A 16,927-nucleotide genomic window follows, 5' to 3' on the forward strand; every position below is an offset into this window, starting at 1 on the left:
CTTTCCTAAGAGCATGAAGATCTTCCTCATGTTGGCAGTGTCTATGTGCTATTTATTTGCTAAATTTCTACCTACCAGCGAGCTTCATCTCTAGTGCAGAGGCGCCTCGCCTCTAGGTCTGAATGCATAATTCAGTGTTGATGCCCGTGGCATTGTTACCCTCAGCATGAGGAGCTCTGACAAATCTCAAACTGTAGAAATTATCACATTATTCTCATTTTTCTGCATCCAGCTAGGGGAAGATACCATGATCATTAAACACAACATATAGATGCTTTTCAGTATTTTGAATTTGAACTATATTGACTATAGGATACAATCATTTTATCCAGCAGTCTTTTAGTCAATGAATAACTTAAGCTAGTTGCAGTCAAAATAGGACTAACCTACAAAGAAAACTGTAAGTGTCTCTGCTACTTTAGGGCAACTGAAAATACTCTGTTATTCCAAACAGACCTCTCCAACTGTCATGCATATTTACTGGAAATGAATCAGCTGTTACAGAGCATGGATGTTCTTCACAGGACATATTCAGCTCCTGCTATAAATGCTATGCAGGTTTGTTGTTTCAAAACAAAACCAAAAGCTCTTTTCCCTTACAATTCCAAAAAATAACCCCAAATCCTAAAGAATCGAGGTGTTTCTTAGAGTTGTTAGATTTATGGCAGCCTCTATTGTTTTTGTCCTGTGTGTTGTTAAAAGGTTGGACCTTTTGAAAGCCCAAAGAAGGAAAAGAGAACACACAGGAGGTGGAGATCCAGAGTTGTTGGGAAAGAGGCTAAAGGAATGTTACAGGTAATTTCAGTCCTTTCAGAGCCCATCTTCTTCCAAACCTTAGTTATTGATCACTTCTTGGCATGACCAGTTAAAGAAATAGGAATCCTTTTTAAGCAGAGTCCTATATTAGCTCATATTAAGTGGTAATATATCAGACAAAAATCTGCAATAAAATCTGTCCTGTTATCTTCAGGACACTGGCCATGTTTTTCACCCATTTTCAGTTTTCTCTAATTTGTTGGGTTGTTTTGAGTTTTTTTTATGAGTGCTTATTTTTGCAAATTCCCTAGATAGTTTTGTACACATTTGCATCAAGAGGCCATGTGATTAGATACTTATAAGTGGGGGGGAAATAACCTAGCATATTTAACAGTTCTCAATGGACTTGTTTTTTTTGAATTTGGCAATCTCCCATTATGGCACTTTGGGCAAAGTTATATCTCTGGTTTCATTTGCCAGGTGCTGTCCATTCAAAGCTTATTGATAATTGACAGTAATTTTTTTCATTTTTTGGTGTCTCCAACACGGAATCCAGGTGGGTACAATAAAACAAAATTTTCCTTACAGTTTATAAAAACATCACAAATTACTATCCTACTTACAGGTGCCTTCAGTATTTTCTGCCCCTATGAGACTGCATGCTTCCAATCCAAACTTATCTACAATAGATTTTGTAGAGGAGAAAAATTACTCTGATGGCTCTGAAACATCATCAGAATTTACTAAAATGCAAGAGGACTTATTTCACATTGCACATAAAGGTAAATGAAATTGTCTTTTATAAATGGTTTTATATCATCCCAGTTTAGATAATGATATGGCTTTTGAGAATTCTTCCTGTTTATTTTTTAGAAAATGCAGTAATCACCCTTCGTTTAATTTCCTTGAGGAATTGCAAGTGTTGATCTTGTGATCAAGTGAGATCTCAAGTCATTTGAAAAAGTTGGCTTAATCACCACTTTTTGGGTTTTTATTTAATAGAGAACTGTGCCTTGTTTTATGTGCTAAAAGCCTAGATTGCTTTATTTGTTGCCAAAAGGTAAAATACCTAAAATCTGTTGCTAGAAATACAGCAGACTCTACTCTCTTGTGTTTGCACGCATATTTGTGCATATGGGCACATTTATGTTTCTATATTCTGTGTGCTTCACAGTAGTTCAGAGTCAACATTTGTTGGTGATGCAAGGGTTGCTATGGTAGTAACCTATTTTTAGTGAATACAGAAGAGTAAATCATGCAAAGCAGCCAGAGGGGGAGCTTGACTAGAAATATTTCTTCCCTCAAAATCATTTTTCATTAGCAGTGCTTTGTTCCATCACCCTTGCACCAGAAACATTTTTATTGTTTAAGTGATCTTGGTGAGGGAGGCACTTAAGCATTTATAGCTGAAAGGCTTTTGGGAGTGTAGGCTTTGTCCCCTTTGGCACACAATATTGGTTGATGGTATCAGTAAGCATTCTTTGCTTGCTGTTCCCCTTTGGTGTCGATGTATCTTGATTCTGTTATGTAAGGAATGTATGTAAGTAGTAAACTTCATAAAGCCAATTATAGTCAAAACTGACATATGTTTTCCAAAAGAAGAAAAGAAGTGAGGGTGGGATGCGGTTGGAGAAGTTGCTGTTAAGCAGAGCAAAGAAATTATCTACTCAAGATCATCTTACGGGAATTGTCCATTATGGAAATTTTTGTTAGATTGATCCACACGTTTGAAGGGACAATTAACTTTGTTCTATTGGCTGTAGAATCATTTTACTAAAAGGGTAAAAATTTTTTAGTACTTTAGAATTTTTTTTCTGTAAAGTTTCTTCATAGCACACCCCTTCCAAGAAAGAGTAATGGAAAAAACTTGTGTCACCTTTTTGGTGCAAATTGAATAAAATGTATCATTAGTAGTTTAGTAGGTAATAATTCTTGAAATTAAATATACTACATATTAAATGTTGCTGAAGGTCACTGAAAACTCTGGTCATGTTATCTACAAGTAAAAGCCTAACAGAATATTTCATATATTTCCCTCTCCACCCTCTGATACTGTTAAAGGTTTCTTTGGATAATATAAGATTTAGCTTTGGTAGTGGTTTGCAATGTTGGAATACATCTTAAGAATAATTTTTCAGAAGACTAAACGAGGTTACATAACTACTTAGTGAATTGATGAAGATTGAGGTTGACTTGGAGTGGATGATCAGGAGAGAGAAGTATTGGGAATTTCTTATTGTTTGCCTTTTTCATGCATCCAAGCTCAGATTTTCTATCATCATTTCCCTGTAAATGGATTCATTTTTGCATTGGCAAGTCTCATGACTGTATTACAGGGCTTGATTAGGTCCTCACAAGTCCCTTAATGCTCCAGTCAGATGAATGTTGAAAACCTACACAGACAAATACTGCTCAAATAAATTTTTATTCCTTGTGGTTAAAGAGAAGATGCAATGTCATAAAGATGAAAAAAAATTCTAAAAGTGCCTTTCCTCTATAAAACCCCCTGTAGTGATTTTAAAATTGCATAATCTGTTGTCTGATTTAAATGTATTGGGCTGGTGATAGTGCCTCAGGAAGGAGCAGAAGCAGCAGCATAACATGCACATCATTCAGGATCTGACCCTTTGAGTCACTAAATCTTCTAACAAGCTGAAATTTCGCCATCACAGAAAGAGATAACAAAACACAACACCACATTTGACTTGCTTGTGGGGAAACTACTAACCCTATAGCTGTGGCACAATATGTGTATTAGCTGCCTTTTTTTGATGGTTTTTTTTTTCCTATTTGATTTTTTTTTCTTTCATCTCTTCATCTCCCCCACTGGAATTTATAGAGGAATATGGAATACAGTCAGGACCGTCTGAAGATTCAAGCTAATTGGGAAACAAAAGCAAGTGAAGAGCAGATGTGGTTAGTTAGCTTTGTCGCCATCTGTTACAAATAATCAGAGTAATTTTGACTGTGGCTAATATAGTCAAACTAGTAGCCTTCACCATAAACACATTTCCTACAAAAAATCTACCCTAAAACCTTGATTAATATTACTTGTTTTTGGTAACCCACTCTGGATCTCTCAACCTGAGTTCTTGTTTCTGTCACTGTAAATGATGCTTTATTGGAGTTTTATGTAATTGGTGTGTATACAATTGGTAGCAGCTCTTTTTAACTGACACTTTTTGTGAAATGGTTCTAGTTTACTTCACCTTGAGGTCAGCTTTCAGCTCCATATCCACAGAGAGAGAAAAGCTGAAGCAGATGCTGGAGTACGATGCATCCTCATCTCCATCTGCACAAATAGTGGGCTTGAAGAATGCCTTAACATCTGTAAGTGACATGCTGAAGCTCACCAAGCTTCATTGTCATCAGATACTACATTTAAATTTTAGAGTAGTTAATTTCTCTTTCTTTAGTGTCAGCTGTGTGCTTAAAATTTGCAGAATTTAATCACAGTAAGTTATTATAGATAACATTTTTCAAAGAATTTGCTAAATGTTAAAGGTATTGTCAAATCATTGTAGTTTGATGGATTGATTTAGGTATGTAGTCTAATCATAGAAGAATCAGAGGGATGCTCTGTGAGTCTGTTTTCTTTTGAACATGCTACTACTCACTTCTGATGGGTCGCAGGTTTCCTTTTCCTTTTCTTTACCTAAACAGCACTCAAATCCTCACTCTGTGACTTGGCATAAAATAAAGGTGAGAGTGGCTGAATGCAGTCAGCTGCCCCTTCTAATGCACTAGAACTTCACCATGCTGCACCAAGACACTGCATAGCAAATTCAAGTGCAACTTGTTTATATTGGCTTCCAACCTCAATTATCTCTCAGTCCTCTAAAAGCAGCAATGGAGCTGTTAGGGCAGAGTTCTAAATGACAAAAGATTGTGCTCTTTAAAAAGGTGGGGGTTTGGTTGATGTGCTTTATGTAATTGGTCGAGACCAGAACTTTTCAGCTTGGTCATGTTTAAAAACATCAACCAAACTGATCTGATTCCAGAGCAATGAGGCCATTCATTACCCTGGCCTTAAAATTTCAGTGTTTATTGCAAACACCACATCAGAGGCAGGGGAGACTCTCTGGCATGGATCAACATGATGTCAATCATCTAAGAATTATTTCAGTATGAAAACTTCCCTTTGCTTTATAAAAGCTGCATGTGATTATAGTTTTTAAGCATATGACATGTCTCTTTGCCTGGGCCTACAGAGGCTGTGATGTCTCCACAGTATTTAGAGAAAGCTGAAGCCTGTTGTATAACTGTACTTGTTCACTTGCACTTCTTTGTTTATGGCTTTCAGATGTTCCACTGCTGATATTTGAATAGGTGACTTAGTTTTCCAGTGTTATTTGTCTACCATGTTCTACCAGAAAAATCACTGCTAAGATTGCTGAACTCGGTGAACACTCAGCTTAGCATGAATGATTTTGTTTTCTGGGCGGTGAAATTTGGTTGTCCATCTTCGTCCTGTATACGTCCTTTGAAAATCATTCCTTTAGGTCTTACCTGATACTTAATTAGTCTTGTAGCCCATCCAGAAATCAGCTGTGAACCTTGGCTTTTTCAGCAAGGTAATCACCTGTGAGGGCTCTTCCTAATATGCAGATCTGTAATGTCATGATGCCAGCAGAAATTTTCTCACCCCATACAGCAGAGATCCTCTAGGAGAATGGAATGAGCTTCCTTTGAATAAATTTGGAAGCATAGATATGATAATCTTGACATTTTTCAGACTTCCTTGCAAGAATGAGTCTTGTGTTATTGACTTTGGCTTAGTGTTTGTTGTTGTTCATTTTAGTTTGTTTTCTGTACAGGAGGAGCAAAAAAATCACACACAGGTTGAAAGCTATCAAACATAAGTCTGTTTTGCTCCCATCAACCTGGCAGTGGAGGAAAAATGAACAGATTTCAAGTGGATAAACCACCACAAAACTAGCATATCTGTCTCTGCTTCTCCCTCATTAGGATAGTATCCTTGACCTACACACATTCTAAGAAAAGAAAATACAGAATGGAAAATGATACATTATTTCTGGTTTTGGGGGAGGAAGAAGAAAACATTTTGTAGCAAATAATTGAAATGGGAAGATGCTATTATAGGAGAGCTATTTTGCACTTGCCTGATGAGGATTTAACACAGTGCTGAGCATTTGACACAGTAGGGATATATATACCTTTATGCCAAATTCAGACCACATATAGGTAAAGCCAGAAATAAGTTTTCTCCCCTCCATCATCACATTGAGCTTCCCGTCTTTCTTGCACCCAAGAAAATTTTCAACACAAATTACTGCCAAAAGCAGAAGCATTTGTGGGATAAAGCGGATGTGTAAACAGCAGGGCTCTCCACGTCCTGGTATTGATTCAGATCACTAAAACAAGATGTAAGTCTTCAATATTGTTACAAAATTAGTAACACAATCTTTTATTTCAGAGACATTTTCATTGCAGGGTTAGGCTTCTTCCTACAAGTCTACTGTAATTGACATCTGTCTGCCAGATGCACCCAGAATAAGTAAATAACATGTAACAAACATGCGTTTGAAGTAGAGCCTGTTTATTCCGACTACTGCCACTATAATCTGATAGGACACAAATTGTACCTGTTACCTCTGTGAATTTGTCTTCTTTCTCTGTCATTGGAAGGCAAAGGAAACTGCCAGTATGGGAAAATCAAATGTTTTTGGATGTGTCAAGAACTACTGTTGAGAGAGGCTATGTTGGAGGTGGGGGTGAAGGAAGGGAGCTTGAAAAGAAAAATATCCCTGCCATCTTTAACTTTTTTCCTCCACTTATGTCTCTGTTTCCTCATACTGAAAAATCCAGTTTTAATTTGAGAGATAAGGAGTAAGGTTTGAAGCATTTATAATAAATTATTTGCTGAACCAGTAAAAAAAATTATGTGGTGGTGGTGTTTTATACTGCACTTTAAATAGTCTTTGCCCCTTTTTATGCAATAAAGCCACGTTCGAGTTAGTTGAGAGAACTTTATATCCCCAATATTTTTGTTAAATATTCCAGGCAATAGCACAAAACACAGATCTTAAAGACCGGTTACGCAGAATACATGCCGAATCTAAGATCATTGATTCAGCATCTAATGCAAAATCGAGCCCAGATTTGGTGAAGGTGGGTATGGATTTCCTCTTTCAGTGATGTCCGTTCCTCCAGCCCCTACATCTAGACAGTGCTGCATAGCTGCCTCTCGTCCTGTTCTCCGTGTCTCCCCTGTGGTGTGGTGTGGTAGCAAAGCCAGTCTGCTTTCCTGGTTGTGAGTCATTTCTGATGATGCATTGTGTGATATTTGATTTCAAAGGCTTTCCTTGTGAGCAGGTTTCCTGAGCACATCTTTCATTGCTTTTTGCTACTGGTTCCTGGCGTTCTCCCTCGCCTCCTGCCTGCTTCTCGTTCAGCATGTACAGAGCTGCCACCTCATCACCCTGTGCCTGTTTCTCTTGCCCTTTTAGTCCCTTGTTAAGTTCTGCAGATCTTTTGTCACCCATCTAAGTGCTCCTTGGCCAGAATGTTGGCTACCAGTGTGGATCCTGTAAGGTTTAGAACAATTACCTGACATTTCCACGAAAGGATCAAAGTTAATGGGACATACAAGAGCACTTTTAGTCTTCTTTGTGTGAAGCCAGGGAGCTTTCTGTATCCAGTTAGCCGGTTTGAGATTCCTCTGATGTTCAGACAGGTTTTTGGCTTGCTGCAGAATGCTTGTGAATCTGGTGTAATTATAGGTCATAAGATGTAGGTGTTAATGGTGTTAATGAGGGGAAGCCAGAACTGTGTTATTTCTGATGGATTTTCCTAAATGTTAACTCATAGAGAAACCTCTGCTGTGCTTGTGGTATAAATCTTTCATTAGAACTTGAGTGGATGTAATGCTAGGGCTTTTACGTAACTAATTATTTCCTTTTTTTTTTTTTCCTTAAGACAGTTTAGTCATTCCAGAACAGATTCCATCTGTTCACTTCTGGTTCAGTTCTGTTTTAGTGGAGCTGTGTTTTGGTCATATTTAGCTGTTCAGTTTGGCTTTTTTTTTTTTTCCTTTAGGTAGTTGATCATTCTAATGCCTTTTGCTTTAAAGCCCACAAGAATTTGAACAGTATTTAAACTGCTATCCAGAAAAGCATTCATGCATTGTTAGTTTCATTTTGTGGAGGTCCTTGCAATGACAGTGGGTTATTTCTGAAACTTGTTGTTATAAATGCAAAGGCAGATTTGGGTTAAATAAAAACAATTTATTATAAAACAATTTCTATAAAAAAATAAACAATGAGGGAAAACCACAATAAAACAAACAGCGCAGCGCTGGGTGGACAGGGGTCTATACTCAAAGGTATAGGTGTTCCCAAATCCACGCAGGAGGGTAGACTGTCCGGGGTTTTTATAGGGATTTTTAGCCTTGAGGCCAAATTCCAGGCAGGCACCATTCATCAACAGTCCTTGATTGTCGTATGAATTGATTTCCTGGCATTGGAGAATAGAGTCGAATGGACGTCCGGACTGAGTCCTCCTCATAATGTAAAGAAATTCTGAGTGGCTCTTGTGGTTCAGGCCATCCGGATGGGATGGCTGGATCCGGGTTGGAGCCGATGGATATTTCGGCTGGATTTTTTCCTTTTGTTTACTTGATGGCTTCCCCCAACGGTAGCCCGCAAGGCGAGGTGTTCGGGTCCGGTGATGAATATCTCGTCGGTGCTTCTCCGTTTTGGCTTGATGTTTCGTGTCCTGCCTATTCTTCCCCGTTGATGGTCACCGAGCCTCCTGTCCCTGTCAGTTTGAGGAGTTTTTTTTTTTTTCCTGTCAGCTTGATGGGCCGTGTCCTGTCCATTCTTTTCCGTTGATGGGCGCCGGCTAGGGTCATTATTTCTTGAGTGGGAATTCGTGGCTAGATCTGGGAAGGGCTTGTGTGTCATACTGTACTTTATATTTTATTTCGTTATTGTTATATACATTTATTTAGATTTTTACGAATTTTTACAAGTTCATTTCTCACAGTCCCCCGCCTAATAATTCATTACATTAAAAATTCGTGTTATTTCATCCAATTCTGCAGGGGAGGACTATAATTTTTTTTTACTCACATTCATCTTTTTCTCAGTTTGTTAACGAATTTCTCACTATATGCTTGTGTGCCAGGTTATATTTATTTTCAAAACTTCTTTTAAGGCTTTTAATCACATTTTCGTTTTCTTTTTCCTCTTCTAATTTCATTAGTTTAGAGAGAGGAGTAGGTCTCCCTTGCGCTTTCTCAGGATCAATTGGAAGTGTGGCAATCTGCATTCCTTGCACAACAGAGTGAATTAGTCTGATGAAGCAAGGAATTAAGCAGGGAAGGAAAATGATTCTGGCAACTGAACAAGTGATGAAAAATAATACTAGCTTCTTCCACCAAGCCCCTTGCCCGAATATCTGGTCCCACCAGGAGGCTTGTAGGATTGAATTCCATTTTTGGACTGGCACAGTGAGCTACTTTTTTAATTTCAGCAGCCAATCTTTTTATTGTTTCTCGTAAATCGTCTATTTCTATACAACACTCGGATTCGTTGTATCTGCCACACACTCCTCCTCCTCGGTTAGCAAATAATCGAGAGCTAGTCTGTTTTGGTACACAAAAGCTCTCATTTGTGAATGTTGTTTGGCTAGGAGTTCTAGGCTTCTGAAGTGTGGTTAGAAACTATCTCTACCACCGCTTGTAATCTGATAAGTCTGTTGAGGAGATAAATGGGGGTTCTGTAACCCCAGCTGCCATCATTTGCCTAAGTAGCGGCCCGTAATATTGAATGATCCTTTTGGCAGGTCATTCTTCCTCGTTCCACTTCTGGTTGCCTCCCGCTATTGGTAGTTTCCGTTTTAATTCCTTCCTTTGTCTGTTTAATGTCTCAAAGAGAGGGGCTCAATGATTTACTCTCTGTTTTAGGTAGAGTAAAGAAAAAGGACCGAATTATTCCAAGTTGTGCAGGATCCTTTCTATTTTCTGGGTAGCTCGCTGTATGCCTTTTCCACATATCTAATATATACTATTAGGAGCTTTTTAACCCTTGTTCAACTTTGCCGGATCATCTTAATATTCCTTCAATCCTATTAGCTCATGGAAGGGATTGGCCCCAGAGTTTTTGTACCAGTAAAAGTTCAATTATTTCCATCCATTCACAGTTATTCCCCGGGGAGCGACTCCAATAGCCCGCGGGTGGTTCAGGTTGCCAGGTTTTTGTTTTTGCTTTCTGAATTTACCGTGAGTGTGCTTACACACGGGGTATAGCCTACTAAATCAGTGAATTCTTTTTCCTTCTGTCTTTGTTTTGTTTTTGATATTTTAGAGCTTTCTCATTTTTAGAAGTTACTCTGGGGTTAGTCCCTCTCCCTTCCAAGCCATCTTTCAGCTGATTTTAAACCGCCACAGATCTAACAGTTAGATAGACCTAATTCTGTGGCTATTTCTTGCATTAGATCTATGAAAAGATTCTGGTTGGGGTTTGGCAACCCCCAATTGCTGTATTGTTTCTCTAATTGCTCATAATGTTCACTAAGAGAGTTAAGCCTCTTCTGTTCTAGTTTCTTTTTCTGAGCTTCTGCTTCTTGCCTCTTTAACTCTAGGGTTAATTGTTTTATTTTGTTTTCAGGGTCTACCCCTTCCTCATCCCTGGAGAAGCAGAATACTTGGTTGAATTGCAAACATACCCGGTCATCACTACTTTTTAACAAATCAAGGATTATCGGTTCATTATTAAAAAAAGCCTTTTTTTCATGTTTTAAATTTTTACTTTCCCAATATACTTTCCCTCCCATGGTACACATTTTTAAATTCGCTTTATTGTAACATAAAGGGTTAACCGCATAATATGCCAAAAAGGTGGATTGTCTTTTCCCCCCCCTATCTAGACCGTTTTGTTACATTGACTGCAGATTGGAATTGGGGGAATCATTTCCACTTCTCTCTTATACCTGAAATGGGAATTTTCAGTCTTTCTTTTCATAGGAGTTTTAGACTGCCCGTTCTTAAGCCTTGCCCCTGAGTGGTAACACTGGACCTCCCCCTTTAATTCACAAAGATTATACTGAGTGCTGTTAGACGAACAACGTTCCGGAGGACAGTAGTTAACTATTCGTCTGGTATCTGTGGCAGTCTGACACTGCTCACACTTCCCCAGGAGACGCTCCCCTGGAGGTACCTCGGGAATCATTCTCTCGGCTAAGCACACGGCTAGACTCAGGAACATCAGGATTCCCCACCGGTGTATCCCTCTGCCTTGCCCTTCGCCCGTATAAAAATATACGGCGGGGATTAACCATCTTCCCGGCAGCAGGGATATTCTTCAGGGGCCCTTGTAGTTCTTATGGTGTATCTCCTTTTAAAGGTAGCCCACCGAGACGACTTAATCGTGTCTGTCCTGCACGGTACTTTTACTGTCTTTCGGCACTCAATTTCCAAAGCCTCTGCCTTGGAGTCTAGTTTCCCTCTTATCCCCTTTTTGAAAAAGTAGGAACCACTCAGGAGAGTCGAGTTCCAACAATCTCGCCCTGGTGGCAAGTATTAAGAAACGGCTAGTCAGCTCCTGTTCTTTAGTCAGACAATTGGTACACAGTCTCTTAGGTTTGTGTACTCTCCCCAACAGTGGGTTACTCAAATTTGTTTACAAACAAGCACATTTAAAATGTATAAATGGAAAAACAATCACAGTTTGCGTTGATGTAACTTATCTGGTCTGCAGCTCTACGATTTTAGAACAATCATGTACTAATTTTTTCTGAATAGAAACTGAGCAGGATTTTTTGTGCAGTGGTTTTCAATCTAAACCGGGTGAGCTGATTAAGATGGCTTCATATTTTAGAAGCCTGGAATCAGTCAGCCACTTCTCTGCTTTTTGCTGCAATATGTTTTTCACATCGTGGGGAGTGTAAACTACTAGGGGAGAAAAGTTATTTTCCTTGCTTCTCTTATTAACAGACCCACTGTAACATTTGCAGGAAAACACTAAGGCTAACCCCGACTGATTGGATCTAAGATCTTTGAAGCCTATAGCTTCCCTTTGTCTGCCCATTCCTGAGTCAGGACTCCCTGTGTTGTTTGTTTACTCACATTCACGAACAACTGGATATTCTTTTATTCGTATCTGGTAGAGTTAGTACTGGGGCAGTCATAAGAACAGTTTTTAATTTCTGGAAATTAGACTCATTCTGTTCAGTTTCACTTTAGCCTGTCAGTGTTTAATCTTTCATACAAAAACTTCACTTTTTCACTGAAACCCTCAATCCACTGCCTGCAATATCCTCCCAAGAGCCTTAGAATTTGTCTAATTTGGCCTTTTTGTTTTTGGTGCAGGCAATGCAAGGATGTCTGCTACCCTCTCCGGGTCTAATTTTTCCTTGAGATATCCAATGTCTGAGGTATTTTATTTTTTATTTCAGGCTCTGTGAATTGCAGCTTGGATTTTGATACTTTCAAACTTTTCTTTCTTAGAAAGTTTAACAAGGCAATCGTGCTTTTCTTCACACTCTCTTCAGTCGGTCCAGCTATTAGCAAGTCATCTACATACTGTGAAAGCTTTGTCCTGTCTTCAAGAGCAAATTGGGTTAACATTTGTTCTAAAGCTTGTCCGAAAAGGTTCGGAACTCCACAAACCCCTGGGGGAGGACCGTCCCACTTTAGCTGTTGCTTACGGTTTGTATCTGTGTCCTCCCACTGAAATGCAAAATAATCTCTACTCCTTTCATCCAGAGGGCAAGTCTAAAAAGCATCTTTCAAATTAATCACACTATACCACATATCTTCTGGTGTGAGTCTATTTAGTAAAGTATAGGGGTTGGCTACCACCGGGAATTTAGTCCGGGTCTTAGCGTTTACCGCTCGTAAGGTCCTGGATTAATCGGACGCTACTATCCGTCTTTTTACAGCTAGGAATGGGGGTGTTGTGTTGAGACATGCAAGGCTCTAAAGTACCCTCGTTTAGGAGGTAATCAATTATTTGTTTCAACTCCCTTCTCTCTTTGAATGCTATACTTCAGGGTTTATTTTCTTTTCATTTTTAGGAGTCAACTTAAATATTTTCACCACTAATTCAGAATTTTTAATCAAGATAATTAATTCTTAAAGCAACAATCATGTCCCTTCTCAGTAAATTGTAATCTGCTTCTTCTACTAATAGCAAATTCCTTAAGCAAATTTTATTTTCAGATTCTATTTCCACATCTTTTATTACAGGCACTTCAAAGGGGTCTCCCTTTGCACTGATAACAAAAACTTTTTCTCTGCTAGCCACACATCCGTATGGCAATTTCTGCAGGGTACTTTTCTCTGCCCCAGTATCTACAAGAAAACTTACTTCTTGTCGTTAGGGGCCCACTTTTAATTTTATTCAAGGGCTTCTCGGATGTTCTGGTCTCTAATTAAAGAGCCCCTAACACTCTTAATCTTCTTGAAAAATTTTCTCATCTTTTATTCTTTGTTTACAATTCCGCTGAACGTGTCTTACTTTTTTACAGTAGTAGCATTCCGGGCTCTCTCCGTGGGGCCGGGCTGCCCAGTGAGAACCTCGACTTTTTCCGGGTAGTGTTTTAAACTTACCCTGCATCTGTTCTTGTTTCTGGACTTCTTTTTACCGCTGTTACTAAAAATTCTAGCTTTGCGATTTCTGCTTCTCATCTTCTCTTCTCATGTACACTTTTTGAGCTTCCCTTAGGAGCTCTTGAAGACTTTTTATCTTGCCACCCCTCAATCTTTTCTAATTTTCCTCCTAATATCTTCCTAAGATTTAGCAACAAATTGTGTTTTTAACAGAACCTCCCCCACAGGAGAGTTCGGGTCAGTCTCAGAGTAAATCTGTAAACTTCGCCGTAATCTCTCGATCTATTCAGTGGGTGGTTCCTTTTTTCCTTGACACTCTTTGAAAACTTTGCTAATGTTCTGGCCCCTAGGGACCGCTTCTCTTATACCTTGTACAATCATGCTCCTTAAATCCATTATGTTCCGTCTGCCTTCCTCTGTCTGTGCATTCCAGCTCGGGGCTTGCGCTAGGGCCATTTCTGGTTACCTGGGCATCCCCTGTGGATTGCGTCTGTCCCAGTCTCTGATCCCGGCTTGTTTAATCATTTCTCTTTCCTCCGGATTAAAACAGTGATCTCAGGATTGCCATAAGATCGTCATAGGTATAAATGTTATTCCTTAAAAATTCATCTAACTTCTCAGCCACTCCGAGAGGGTCATCTAACAACCGCCCCATCTCTTTTTTAAATGCTCTTACATCTCCAGAGTTAAGGGGGGCATTCACAAAACCCGACACTCCCCGGGGCCGTCGTTACTTCCCTAAGAGGGAACAACCGGTGCCCCTCTTCACTCTCTCCCCATTCATTATCTATCATTCTCGCTCTTAAACGGGTTCTACTTGCGGGAGGGGAATTGGTGATTGTGTGTTGCCTCCCTGTTATTAATGGTGGGAATTTTGCCGCCACCCGGTTGAAGGGAGGAGTCCCCTCCGTTGTATGGGGGGGTCCCGGTTGTGGCGGCTGGACCGGCAGGGGCGGATAGGGTGTTCCCCAGCCTTGCGCAGAAAAAACCTCCGAGGAGGTTGCTGTGGTTACGGTGTTTACAGGCGGGGAAAGGGGAAGGGCTGCCGGCATCGCTGCTGGCCCCGAGTCTCCCGTCTGAGACACACGTATCTCAGTGGGTTGGTCTCGGGGGCCCAAGGGTGCTGTGGGCATTTCTTGATCTACAGAGGAAGGTCCCGCTGGTCCTCGATACGGGGGTGGTAAGTGATCGAGGGGTTCCCAGGACTCAGTTTTCGACTCACGTTTTTCTTTTTGCTTTATTGGAAATAGCCCTACTCTGGCATTTACCCAGAGCTTGGCGTATTCCCTCTCCTCAGGATCTGAGGGGACTTTGTTCTCCACATAGGAGAACAACTTGTTACACGTCCATTTTTCAAATGTGCCTAACACTGGCCAAGTGAGGTGACTTCTCAACTCCTGTCCTCCCCAAACCTCTATACAATAATGTATTAATTTCTCCTTTGATTTCCCCTTCCTCTGGGGACAATCTTCCCAGTGTTTTAGCATCCACCCCAAGGGACTTTCCAGTGGGATGTCTGGTGATTCCTCCCCTGATCGGAGGAATCTTCCTCCTGTCCTCCTTCCTTGAAGCTTACTCTTTTTCTGCCCTATACTTCGCAAATATATTCTTACCTTTCTTCGACTTCTCCGTGAGTCGATATCAGTTTCTGCGTTGTGTACTTAGGAATCAAAATTTGCCGATACTCACCTTTCAGCGAGCTGAGCTGAGGTCTCTTGTAATCGGAACTTTGATTCTTCCCTGGACCTCTCCCTGGGTCCGTTACTAAGAGGGTTTACCAGCCTCGAGCTCGACAAGACGTCCCTTCCCTCTTAGTACCTTGCGATCAGTTCCCGAGGACACCCTTTGGTCTCAGGTTTTTACCAGTGTGTGTCGAGGGAAAAAAAAAAAAACTTTCACTCTGTATCGCTTTCCTTCGCGGCCGGCCAATTCCTCGCGGGAGGATGGAAACGCGACCTTGAAGTCCGCACTCGCTTCGTGATCAGATCACGTCTCACACACTCGCCCGATCGCCCCGCTCAACCAGCAGTACTTACAGCTATTTTCCTGCGTGGGTGTCCCTTGTGCGCACTAGACGTTTTTACGAGCAAAGTAAGCCGCGGCTCCCGAAGGCTTCCGTGCCTTCCGAGCTCTCCGATCCGGATTTATCCTTTTATTGTGGTTTTTACCTCCCCCTAAATTTGGTTCGGGTATCGGGACGAACTACGGGGGGTCTCAACTCACCAGGCCGCCAAAAACAGCGGGGGTACCCGTCCTGGGCAGCGAGATTTCCCCGCAGTTTCCTCCGATCCGAGTCACGGCACCAATCTGTTATAAATGCAAAGGCAGATTTGGGTTAAATAAAAACATTTTATTATAAAACAATTTCTATAAAAAAATAAACAATGAGGGAAAACCACAATAAAACAAACAGCGCAGCGCTGGGTGGACAGGGGTCTATACTCAAAGGTATAGGTGTTCCCAAATCCACGAAGGAGGGTAGACTGTCCGGGGTTTTTATAGGGATTTTTAGCCTTGAGGCCAAATTCCAGGCAGGCACCATTCATCAATAGTCCTTGATTGTCGTAATGAATTGATTTCCTGGCATTGGAGAATAGAGTCGAATGGACGTCCGGACCGAGTCCTCCTCATATGTAAAGAAATTCCTGAGTGGCTCTTGTGGTTCAGGCCATCCGGATGGGATGGCTGGATCCGGGTTGGAGCCGATGGATATTTCGGCTGGATTTTTCCTTTTGTTTACTTGATGGCTTCCCCCCAACGGTAGCCCGCAAGGCGAGGTGTTCGGGTCCGGTGATGAATATCTCGTCGGTGCTTCTCTCCGTTTTGGCTTGATGTTTCGTGTCCTGCCTATTCTTCCCCGTTGATGGTCACCGAGCCTGTCCCTGTCAGTTTGAGGAGTTTTTTTTTTTTTCCTGTCAGCTTGATGGGCCGTGTCCTGTCTATTCTTTTGTTGATGGGCGCCGGCTAGGATCGTTATCCTTTGAGTGGGAATTCGTGGCTAGATCTGGGAAGGGCTTGTGTGTCATACTGTACTTTATATTTTATTTCGTTATTGTTATATACATTTATTTAGATTTTTACGAATTTTTACAAGTTCATTTCTCACATTGTGCTATGTGCTATACACACACACAAAGAGACACACATGACAAAAATAGCTTTCAGAAGGTCCTTTGGAGGTTGCATTCACAAATTCCCTCTGGCATGGCTTGGGATGAAGGATGAAATCACTTATACCGGAGATGCTTCATTTCAAGATTGTCTGAGGACTGTGATACAGCAGTGCTGCTTTGAGGAAGACAGGGCTGCTGCACAAAGCTTGTCACTAAATGATACATTGGGTGCTGTGATACACCTGTGAAAGTTGGAGCAGTATAAAATAGTATCCCAGTCTGTTGGGTAATTTAATTGTATTTCATCATGCCAAAGCGGGAATATGGAACAAGACAACCTGAGGCTTATGTGTTAGGTATAAAAAAACTGGTGCTCTTTTATGAGTCTTTCCTGCCTCACTTTCCTTCTTGCATTCAAAACAATACTGGAAACAATCCCAGTAGCAACGCTTATGTGTGTAAGGTATTTTTTTTTCACTTGTAG

At 40.7% G+C, this 16,927-nt stretch overlaps 1 protein-coding gene across 5 annotated transcripts in view; it reads left to right on the forward strand.

Annotated features, from left to right (window-relative positions):
* The window catches only part of OSBPL3 (oxysterol binding protein like 3), a 91,448-nt gene that overhangs the window by 52,431 nt on the left and 22,090 nt on the right, over positions 1 to 16,927 (forward strand). For 3 of the 5 annotated variants that reach the window (XM_088054191.1, XM_014248704.2, XM_088054197.1), the window contains 5 exons: positions 455 to 558; positions 703 to 795; positions 1,382 to 1,538; positions 3,956 to 4,086; positions 6,781 to 6,888. In XM_088054191.1, coding sequence (XP_087910317.1) covers positions 455 to 558; positions 703 to 795; positions 1,382 to 1,538; positions 3,956 to 4,086; positions 6,781 to 6,888 — 593 coding nt within the window. The remainder of the gene's footprint in view (positions 1 to 454; positions 559 to 702; positions 796 to 1,381; positions 1,539 to 3,955; positions 4,087 to 6,780; positions 6,889 to 16,927) is intronic. The other 2 variants (XM_088054205.1, XM_014248705.2) reach the window with 1 other exon arrangement.

This window comes from Pseudopodoces humilis, chromosome 1 (genome assembly GCF_049639895.1).
Source record: "Pseudopodoces humilis isolate 2021_Gansu_Grassland_sample_001 chromosome 1, ASM4963989v1, whole genome shotgun sequence".
NCBI classification, from domain to species: domain Eukaryota; kingdom Metazoa; phylum Chordata; class Aves; order Passeriformes; family Paridae; genus Pseudopodoces; species Pseudopodoces humilis.